Here is an 11,836-nt window from a genome sequence, read left to right as displayed (position 1 = left end):
GAACGGGGACGTCATATCTGTACAGATTGTAAAGCCCTCTGTGATTTTGGGCTATATATAATAAACTGAATTGATTTTAACTTAATTTGTACCTTTTTTGAAATTAATTTGAAATTAAGTTATTTGAAAGTTAGAATACAATTAGTTTAAACGGTTTATCCATCCATGTTGTGCTCTTTCCTAAAGGGGCTGCCACACGGTAACTGTCAGGAGTCTCAAACATCAGCTTGTTGACAGTGGCTGATGCCACACAAACCCTATCACAAGGCTGAAGTGCTACCGGATCAATGACAGCTCTGCCAGTTAAAGCAGAGTGGTGTTACAACTCAACCTGGAAGGCCACACTGCTCTCCTCGCAAGGCAGGCCACCGCTCAACCTGTCTGGGAGGTGTTCATGACCACTGACATATTGGAGACAGTCCTCACCAATATTATTGTGTACTCCCAACATCCTTCCAAAAGTTAAGCTTCTTCCTGGACAAAGTTAAGACTGTCACTATAGGCCCTCACAAGCATGATGACAGGTGAGGCAGAGCCTCACCTGTCATCATGAGTAAAAAAAGTTTTTAAAAAGTAAACAAATAAAATAATGATAACATCACATTTATATTAGTATTTGTCCACCGATCTTTATGTATGACTAATTTCGAACATGTTATAGTCAAAATCACTGAATTTGCCTATTTCCTGTTCAAATACAGGATGAAACGAGAGTTGAGGCGACGAGTCGAGCCGCACCTCTGATTGCGCAATCCATCACAAACTGGGTTGAGACATGCAATTGGTCCGTGCGGGTTGCCGTATCTCTGCATGTCGCCAATATAATGTTTGCAGATATGTTTATTTGCCCTGATTTTCCACAGTCTGGCTAAGGTCTTTAACCATTACAGTTTAATGTTTGTAAGTGACATATTTAGTTTTGCTGATGGGAAATAAAACCGCAGTGAAAAGGCGCAGGGTGAGGCAGATAATACTCTGCCTCACTGCAGGGGGCGCTCGTGAGCCAACGGGTACTTGTTGCTGCTTCTTCTACGTTGAGGCGCCAGGCGAGTCAAGTCCGTTTGTTTTTGTATTTTGCTACACCAGACCGCCAACATGGAAGAGGATTATATATCTAAGCTTAAAAATGTCTCAAAACTGGACTTTCAGTCAAAAGTGGACATGATTAACACAGGTAGACCAACGCCGGAGCTAAAAGGTTTGCTTCAAACTTGTTCTTACCTTAACGTATCTGTAATATGTACCGTGTGCTTGTGTGCGCGTGTGTGTTGTGTGAAGAATGCTGATGAGACATGAAATAACCAGGAGTCAATTGAATAAACTACCCTTTTGGGTTTATATATTTGTAAATCTGACACTAAAGGAGTCAGTGCCTCACCAACCATGAACCTCACCGCACGTCACTGCTCACAAGCCTACATCTAAAGCATAGCACTCCCACTGGGTGAAAACAGTTGCTGCACTGTACTCTATAAACTGCCTCCTCAATAGCTGATAGATTAGATTAAATTATAGTACAATTTGGCTGCACCTACAAATACAGCATTTGCCATAAAATGAAACTATTGCAATTCACTTTTTTAGTAAGGATACAAAATAATCATCGGCTGTGGCAGGTAGAGAAACATGACACGACCTTGGCAGGAAAAAAAGAGAGGTCACCCCTCTCGCTTTCCTTAAGCAGCATCAGATCATCTGCCTCAGCAGGAAGGGGGGAGACCAGCAGTGAGGCATCAGATCTGAGGGCAGCAGGGCTGGGCATGGGAGACCACACTCTCAGTAATCACATCGTTTCAGGAGAGCAGTGGAAATGCTTCCAGTGTTGCTGTCACCTCACCGTGGATAAGGGCCAGAGGCATCTGATTGAGCTAAGATGCGATCCTCGGTGGTTTTGATTCTGTGGAGTGCTGAAGAAAAAGTCAATGAGGAGTGGTATGATCTATGTGCATGTGAATTGAGATGCCGGCAAGTATATAGTGTGATGCAGCGGCTTGGAGCACAAGACCAATTTCCCTGCGGGACCATAAAGTGTATCTTATGTTATCTTACCGAGTGGGGAGGCCTTCACAGAGTTTACCCTGAGCATGTGAATCCAGGCCTTCAAGGACAAAGTCAACTTCAACACAAAATAAATCACTATTTGTATCTGGAATTTGCCAGAACATTGACACCATTCAAGAAAAGAAATGTTAGGCATCGAAAAAAACTAAATTAAAGACCACCAGTTTAGTCCTTTTTCTGAAGAAATCAAGCTAGAATGAGAATGGCAGGGAGAAAGGTTGATACATTGTTAATACCAGGATAGGAGGTTTAAATATTCTCTTATCTAAAATGTAGGTCTTTAAAACGACAGCTGTTGCATCTGTCTACCAGGTATCAGACTTTTTATCTTCTTAGTTACGTTTTAAAATGAGATATCCACTTTTGGGAAATGTATATCTTTTGTGAATAGACTTTATGCATGAAAGTCAAACCCTTTAAAAAGATTGAAACTCTGAGAAGGCCTTTGAATTCAAAACAATTTAAAAAATAGCATTCAATTATTCAAGTTTAAAATATGGCAATAGTATATGCAGTTTATACCTGAATTTCTAAAATTATATTTTTAAATTATGTATATTAGATATAAAAGGTCAAACTCTTCTTGCATACCAATTGAGAGCAAAAAGGAAGTCGAAGAATTAGCAGACTGACAGGGTCCTGCAGGCTCAGCCTTGCTTTTGACCTGCCATTGAAAACAAGCAAGATGAAGATGGAAAGGCTAACCTTAAGAGTCATCACAAGCATTCATTATCATGCTGTCTTTGGCATTCTCTGGGATATGTGATATTTAACAAAGGGTCTTTTCCCTGCGCCTCATTTAATTAGCCCAGAAGAAAATGACCTTTTTGAATTGTCACAGCCCGTGTCACCTTCAGAGAAGAAATTACCTCTACGTTTTTGCATGATATACCATGTATTTGGATAACAGCATTTAGATGAATATTAATAAATGAATCCATATTGTAGCCACCTTGGATTTTAGAATAACATAACAGAAATGTACTTCAAAGAGCTACTAACAATAAGTTGGTGTTGATCAATTTGACACATTTTACATCATGTCTCCACTTGAAGCAGTATAGTCAACACTTTTTCATTGATTTTAGGCCCCAAAATTATAATTTCACAGCTTTGATCAATCAATTGCAACTTTTCTCCTTGTGAAACTGTGGTTTCCAGGGACCTGGGGGCATCCAAATGCTCTATGAATAATCCAGCCATGATCTGTATTTGTGTTGCTTATGGTGCAGGTACATGTATACGAGTTTGAGCTCTACTGGGCAAATAAAAAGGAATGAGGGCCAGCATGTTGGCTCCTCCTATTCTGCATCGTAAAGATGAAGTTCTAATGTGTTTCACACCTGACTGTATCACAAGTGGAGAACTGCAGAGGAAGAGGACACATTGCTGGACTTGCTAAGCAGCAACAACATGCGTCAACTTCTCAGGAAGATGTAAGCGGAAGCAGCTTCTGAGGACTTTATCCCCAACAACAACAAAAGGACGTACGGTGTTCCTACAGGCGTTTGAGAAGATGGAAACCTGAGAAAATGTGCCATTGGTTAGAAAGCCTACCAAGATTGGCCACCTAATTCGGTAAGTTATTGTAAAGTTGTCTTTTTTGAAGTACTGGATGGAGACATTGTGATAGCCAAGCACGGGTTGGCCCCTCATCTCTCGTTTGAATGAATCACATAATGACAGTGTGAAGAGTATCTGTGGGTGGCGACATATGAAGGCAGTTGAGTCAGATTGTAATTCTTCACACTGTAAACCTAGATGCTATCTAGCCACTATATACACTATAATCAGCAAGAAATGCAAATATAAATACTGCTATTTTGCAACGTATGGGAACCATTTTGAGTTGATTTTAAAATATGTTAAAATTAATTATGTTTTCAAGTGTGTCAGCAGCTATTGCTCCCCCCCCCTGATGTACTACTGAGAGAGCGAACTCAGCACAGAGCTAAGAGTTTGGAGTTGAGTTAAGCTCCTCACAGCTGTACACCACCACAGGAGAAATAGGCCTGCTGGAGAGTTTGATTTCCTCTGTTTCTTGTGATAAATATTTCCTTGAGGTAACAGAAAGGCTCCAAAAAAAGTAATCCCCTGAACAAATTTAAAAGGGACATCAAACCAGCATTTCCTTGAATGCTTGCAGTGTTCATGCCGGTCGACAACAATTATGAATTTGAAAACTTTCCAACAGAAAGCAAAGGACCAACATTTCTGGTTGGACTGCGTGTGAGTCACAGAGGTACAACGAATGAAAGTAATGGTCTCTCTTTGAGAACATGTTTGTCTCTTTTGCTCGTTATTTTCACACACATGCCGATATGCGCGTGTGCTGTGTAGGCATGCATCGTCTCCCATGGAAATAATTATTTTCACTCTTGGCTCACCTCTCCCAGACAACCCCCAGCGCTGAATCAGTGTCAGAGCAGCAGAGGAAAAAGGCTGCGAGCTGTCTCCTTTCCTTGCTCTCTTAGGCTTTAACCGTAGCTCGTCTCGAGTCTGACGGTGAGGGGGAAAAAAAGGAGGAAGAGAAAAAACCCTGTTTACTTAAATAGCAGCAAGAGGAGAGGAGCAGAGGACTGGATGAGGGCCGGACACATTGTTGAGCAACTTATCAAGGCCGCAGACGTGCACAGACACACGTGTCTCCTTGTCCACGTCTGTACTTACCGAGAAACCTTTTCACTGCAGTTAGTCTGGACAAAGAGGACAAAGGAGATGAACTGAAGGGCAAAGAAGGTACGCGGAGGAGAACTAATAACGTTAGAGTGCTTTTTGTTGGTAATGGAGGAAGGATTTAAATCATTTTCAGTGTCAATATGAGAATGTTAAACATACTTCATCAAGAGTAAAACTATTTATATTTAAACTTGTATTGAAAAGGGAAGGTACTTGTTTTGCAGCATGCGTCCATCAATGTTTTAACATTTGATGGTTGCAACTAATATTCCTTTTATTAAACATAGTTTGATAAATGTGTTTTTGTGCAGAACACTTAACATCCAATTTTCTGCTCTAGAAGTTAAACACTGTCTGGCATCTTGTGTGAACAATTGCTGTCATACCTAATTCAATCTTCAAGCTCCAGCTCTTCCCAAGAAATTCTGAATATCTCACAAAAGCGAGGGTCTTTTAAAAAGGGGCTTGACATAATTCTGACTGGTGCCTTTTTCTCTACAGAGGGATTGGGAAGGGGCTAATTCCATGTTTCTCCTGTTTGCACACTAAGGAAATGCAGTGCGCATATATGTCTCTTACCATTATCCACGTAAAGCCCCGAGCTGCTGTCTTCCCAGCAGTGAGGCTGCTCTCGGGTGTTGGAATTACAGAAATGTAGAAGCACAGCAAGGGATGAGTGAAGATGAATCCACATAGGATATTCTGCGCGAGTCTACACAAGGACGAGTTTTTCAATGCTGCTCTCCCTGTTGTGCTCTTGAAAGCATGTCATTTGAAGATGCATGTTTTCATTATTCAAATGAGACAAAAAGGAGATACAAAATTAAGAAACTCTGATTTCTAGATACGATTCAAACTATAAAGAAGGTTTATAAATATCTGCTTTAAGGAATGATCACATTTGGTGCATCAACCTTAACTCCAGCATGTTTCCTTTGTGCTTACACTGGCTATCTGGCTGATGTTAAAAGGTTGTCTGTTTTTTCTAAAGTGTCAACAGAGCTTACATTTAGAGAATAGTGAAATATATATATATATTTCTCAAACGAAGGCCGCTGTAGATGCAAGGACAGCAGAAATGTGTGATGTTTTTTGCATTTCTCGCTATCCACACAACATCCTGTCTACACCCATGTCAACACACCACGGGCAGCTTCAGGAATGTAGTTCTTTTGTTTCTTCATCACCTCAAAGTAGAAACTGTGATCTGGGGGCAAAATATTTTCTTCTCTGTTGAAGAATAGTTGGAACAAAACTGTATTGCACACATCACTTGGCATTAAGTGCTGAAGGAACCGTTTATTATGAGAGGGAATGACTTTCATGGTTTTCTTTACGTTAGGTACCATTATTAATTCATAAAGTATCCAGTAACAGCAACATTTTGGATCTGTGGTGAGCAAATAGTGAATCAAGCTTTTAGTTTATAGATCAGATACAGGGCTTGCTTTGTGTCTGTTTAATGCCAGGGTATTGTGTCATAGAAACATTCGTGTTACATTTCTGTCTAACATTCATCTGTCGACTGATTCATTTTATGATGCGTGTTGGTAGTGCCGAGGTAAAAGACTTCAAACAGCAATTCATTATTACAAATCTTATTTATTACCGTGAACCATGACATTTAATTTTTTTTCCTTAAACAGAAGGCTAAAATGTTGGTAATGCAGAAAAAAGGTGTGTTTACAGGATATTTCTTCACCTGCTGTGAGACATTTGCAAGATTTTGCATCCATAATGTTGTGTGGAGCAAGCTGTTTCCTCTGTTTACGCTCATATATTTCAAAATGACATGTCTAGCGCTGTCTCATTAATACATCACTGTCAAAAGAAACCAATATATTCCCCTCGGCTACAGTTTCCTCGAGATTCAGGGATATTTCTAATGTTTGGTACGAGAGATTTTATTTTTGTATGCAACTAAAATTAAAATGTTAAAGTTTTACAGTCGCACCTATTTTTTAGTCTTCTATATATAGTCATGCACATATCCTGGATGCACTTTTTTTTCTTAACATTTTTTTTGGACTTTTAATAAATTGATGCTAAAAAAAGTCTCCAAGCAATAGAGGAGAAAATCCCACCACCGAAAAATAACAGCTCATATAATAACAATGTGGCGCTGATTGATGTTGTTAAATTTCATTGAGTATGAACTTCCTGCACATAGGAGTATTATTTTTGTGTCTACGTATGTGTTTCTGTTTTTATGTGTGTGAACGTGTAAGAAGCCAGTGGCTCGAAGGGACTGTGGTATTGATTGCAGGTCTTAGGCTGCCTTCTCAAAGCTCACATCAGTTGTAGCTCTGGCACCATTGACATTTTGATTACCCAGAGACAGCTAGACCATGCCTTGGACATGATGACCAGCAGCCACATCAAATGTTCATTCTTTCCTCTCCTGCTCATTGTGTATTCATTTACACAATCTGATGATTTGAGAGCACATGTCATTCAAAAAGTCAATAAGAAGTCTTACAATTAGCAGCTGTATGCACAACACCGCGTCAGAGATGTTTAAAGTCCTGAGGAACAATGAAGATTTAATGTTCTCATTTGGCTCCATCCTTCTGTTGGAGGGTTATAAGAAGGGTTGCTTCTTATAAATTAGGCGGTCCGATAGCTGTGGGTTTCTCTTTGGTCCGCTGTGACAGGTCGTGGGGGTGTGTTTGTTGAAGTCATCGCACTCTTGGGATTTTGTGCACAATGAAAGTTGCCGTGTGAATCCGCTCTGCCGAGTGAAGATCCTACAATATTGGAATCCATCAATCTTTCTGTGTGCTTGAAATGATACACATTGTTTAGGGGACATGTTGTTTACTGGAAGAAGTGATGAAGCGCTTTGTGCTAGAAATCATGAGTCTATTTTGCGCATGTCAGCCAGGGTTTGTGGATCTAGAAAAGCTTCTAATATTGCCACAAATGTGCTGTTTTGTAATTTTTATTGACAATACTATCACTGAGTTGCAGTGAGAGGCGAGGAGAGTAGTTGCCAAGGCGACGTTACTACTATTGATACTGCTCCTTTTTGTTTTAGATCACGGACGATTATTTGTAGTGTCAAAGTGTTCAATTTAAACTTTTAAAGGTGCAGTCTGTATGATTTAGTGGCATCTAGTGGTAATATTGAAAATTGCAAACAACTGAATATTTCTCCGCACATGTCTTCTGCTTAGATGCCACTAAATCCTACAGACTGCTCCAGGTCGGCAGACTCCGTGGAGAGGACCCATTCCCATGTGGATATCAAGGGTAATAAAAATACTATGACTCTTTCAGGTATATATATTCATAAAAACATAATTATAAATATTATATTAAATTTCTCTAAATAAATTCCCCAAATTCTACACACTGGTTGTTTTTAAAGCTCTAAACTAGTTCAGGAAAACAGTTAATCTACAGTTCCAACCATTGCTGTTTTCCAAAATTGTATAGCAATATTCTATCTATTAAATATTAATTAAGTAAACAACTGATAGATCACTTATTTAAAATGTTGTGGTTAAAAGGGTTTTATAAGTTAAACCATTTAATGTAATTAATTGACAAAGCATTTAATAAACAAACTTTTGTCTTGCAAAGCTGTAAAATATTCCTTCGGCTGATATCTTTTCTATCCAGTAATAATGCAATTTCCAACAAGCCATCAGCCGCTATACATGCACGTCATTATTAATGCACATTCCAGAAGATAAGTGGTCAAAATATCATTTCGAAGGTGTCTTCATGATTAACTAAATAGATAGGACTAGGATACATAAAAAAAACTCTGATAACCCAACAATTACATCTATTAATGATTTATAACTTATCTATACAGCTTATTATTATTATTATTATTATTATTATTATTAACAATTAAGTAATTAGTTACAACTCAGAAACCTTTTTATAAATGGTGACATTAGAAAGTACCATCACAGAATCTGAGTAGAGGATTTTATAAGCAGTGACAGAATGGCCCTTTTTGACATTTGTATGCTTTTGAGCATGTAGTGTGTTAACGTAGAACAGCCACTGTTCCTTGACGTTGGACTGCTCTCACATCCTGTTATAAATATACTGAAGCTGTCAGTATGTAGGACTCTACTATGTCAAGCCACTAAAGCCTTATTCCACAAACCATGAGCTATCTGTGGCAATGAGTCGGCTGCTCTTGTTTGTCTTTTATTTATGCTCCAAAGATGTATATGCCACTAACCTTTATACAGTTCTGCAACGGAATCTCTTTCATATCAGTTCAGCAGGCTGCGATTCAAATGGATAATATGGAAGACGGGATACATTAAAACAAATCTATATCAGTATAACAATGGAGAGATAAAGTGGAAAGAAAGGCATGCTTGAAAGCATAGGAGCACACACACACACACACTCACTCATTTTCATTACCTGGGGAACCATACAATACAGAGGAGTTGATTAGGATTGCCGACAAAAGGACAGTAGGCTCCAGCTGCCTGTCTGAATTCCTTGTCATTAGCAGTGGAACACCAAACCCTTTTCGAACTCATTAGTTGATAAAACAACCCTCTGATTTCCCATTAAAAAAAACATTCATCTTCTCTCGCTGGTGATGCTCCCCCTCCATCACATCCCTGCATTTCCACACCTTCGAAGCCACTCCTGAGACTGGGAAAGAAATGTCAGCTCAAATGCGATTTTTCTCAACGAGTTTGTCCAGATTCCTCCCGGATTGATTGTAGTAAGTAAGTACGATTTCACAAGAAAAGCTTTCCAAAGACCCAGAACCACTAATGTGAACTGATGACTTCTTTAGCATCTGCAGAATTAACAATTAGCTTTATTGTAGAGTTTGATTTCCACCTTTGGTTAAAAGTTTGTCTCCTCCCTCTTGGGGTTTGGAGTTGATCGGTTCTATTAGAGGACTGAAATGGAAAAGTAATTTTGTGTGATGCATTTATTGTGTGACTGAATTGTTACGCAGTTAAAAGAAAGCATTTCCGTGCACAAAAGTAATCAAAGTAATCAACATCAAATCTTCAGCTTCAAGAGGAACAACATTCCTGGTTTCCTGGCAGAATAACAATTTATTTACATTTAGACAAAAGGAAATACATATTTGTGCTTTGTGCAGTTTAATGAACAGCTTTTGTTAAATATACACTGCTTATATATATATATATATATATATATATAATATTTATTGAATTATCACCACTTAATGAATATTAAATCTCAATGACTCATTTCTCCCCCACACCCATTTGTACCCATTAGATAATCTAAAGGTGTAAAAAGAACCTTTTTATCTTTTGAGTTTTCAAAAACATTCATGAAAAAATGCGTAGTGTCAAAATTCAAGTCAGTACATCTCATCCAGCCAGGATCAACTTCTCATCATCTCAAACAAAGGTCATGAACCACACAAGTACCAGTCGGGTTTTTTCTCTGTGGTCATTCTTATGAATCCAACCAACACAGAATCGAGAGAGCAATCACAAACACCATGAATCCACGTAGCTTCACCTTGTCTTTCGGTTTAATCACTCATTCATCTGAGATCCTGAAGACTCACCTGAGCACAAAGTTTTTAGCAATGGTTGTAGAGAAGCAGATATGCCTCCTGACACAATTCCTCTTTGTAATATAGATCTGTCAGGCAGTTTTGGTTCTGAGGAAAGATGAATTAAAAATGTTGCAACCGGGGTTGGCAGAGAGCGTTACAAATTTGCATGGATGTCCTCATGTCGCAGCACTTTGTAGGTGAACCAGTAGAAGATGTTGAATATGAGGAAGCTCAAGGGAAAGACTGCTCTGGATATGGTGTCAATGCGCTTGGCTCGGTCCACAAAATGCTTGTGAAGTACCTCTCCGTCGTACAAGGTAACTGGAGGAGAAAGAGGCGGCGGCCGGGTGAACACAGTGGCCCCTTCCACAGCGGTACCATCCTTGTTCTGCAGGCTGTGACCCAGTCCATAACCCCGGAAGTAAAAACCACGGCTCTCCCTCACCATCTCATCCTCCTGTGGAGTCAAGCATAGGAAAAGCAGATTGGCCTCTCGTTGTCAACACAAATTATCTCACAGCATATTACATTCGCGCTCAGTGGCTGATTCCTAAATGTGTTCTGGGTGTAGCAGCACAAAAGGGCAACGGAGCGGAAAAAAAAGACTTGTGAGATTTGTATTTAATGTTTGTCGCCGATTGTGTGTAAAACAGGCAGTTTGTGCTCCCCATGTGTTACTGTTCATGTCACACAGGTGAGCATGTCGTTTTCTGGAATATAAATGTTTGAAAAACCCACATGGTCATACAATAACACAGGTATCTGCAAGATGAAAACATATTTTGGATCATTTTCTCAAATTGTCACCACTTTCTATGAGATGACATGTCCTCACTGTTTTGGTACAACGTGAGAACATAACCGCGTCATTGCAGAGCTCTGTCTGCACTGTAGCCATTGTTTGCACTGTTCATGCTGTTAGCACCGTTAGGAGATAGCTGCCGGCTCAGCTGTCAAGTTAAGAGCCGTGTGGAGGCAATAGCTATGCTTTATATTCTGTAGAGAGATCTTTTAAGTTTCTATGACACAAATAGAGGAATCAGAGGGCATCATCATTAGGAGGAAGAAAGGAATTTCTAATTCTGAAAGTTAATCAACAAATTAACCTCCATCTCTCCTTTCCAGCTCTTCAAAGTTGCATAATGATAGACCTTTCAAAATGCCTATTAATAAAAAGTCACGATCTTACCCCCACAAAAAAAACTTGCACTTGGCATTATGCTTTGATGAATGGAGGGACACTTTTTTTTTTTTTACAGTGAACGAGACACTGTTCCCGCCCTTTGAAGAGAATATTAATCGACATGCAGCTTAACTCTGACAGTCCTCTGCCACTTTGAGAGATTCACTTTAGCAGCAGAAAGTGAAGATGTAGGATCCAGTGGCGGTTGGTGAAATTTTTTTGGGGGGGGGGGCGCAGTTTAAATAGCACCCAACAATGAGAAGAAAAGAGGTTTTGAGTAGAATATTGTAAAAAACAAAGCTTTATTTAAAGAACACACCGTGCTCAACACTGTCCAAGAACAACTATCAACACACTGTAACTTTGGGCATGAGAGGTTC

General features: G+C 39.4%; 1 protein-coding gene across 2 annotated transcripts in view; it reads right to left on the bottom strand.

Annotated features, from left to right (window-relative positions):
- Window positions 1-9,881: 9,881 nt before the first annotated feature.
- The window catches only part of glra4a (glycine receptor, alpha 4a), a 47,944-nt gene continuing 45,989 nt past the window's right edge, over window positions 9,882-11,836 (bottom strand). The window contains exons 9-10 of one of the 2 annotated variants that reach the window (XM_056438979.1): window positions 10,575-10,730; window positions 9,882-10,378 (exon numbers count right to left, since the gene is read on the bottom strand). In XM_056438979.1, the coding sequence (XP_056294954.1) occupies window positions 10,298-10,378; window positions 10,575-10,730 (237 nt within the window). In that variant the 3' untranslated portion in view covers window positions 9,882-10,297. Of the gene's footprint in view, window positions 10,731-11,836 lie in introns of both variants that reach the window. The other variant, XM_056438978.1, reaches the window with a different exon arrangement.

This window comes from Pseudoliparis swirei, chromosome 19 (genome assembly GCF_029220125.1).
Source record: "Pseudoliparis swirei isolate HS2019 ecotype Mariana Trench chromosome 19, NWPU_hadal_v1, whole genome shotgun sequence".
Lineage (NCBI taxonomy): Eukaryota > Metazoa > Chordata > Actinopteri > Perciformes > Liparidae > Pseudoliparis > Pseudoliparis swirei.
The sequence above is the reverse complement of the archived record's forward strand: the minus strand, read 5'-3'. Positions and strand labels throughout refer to the sequence as shown.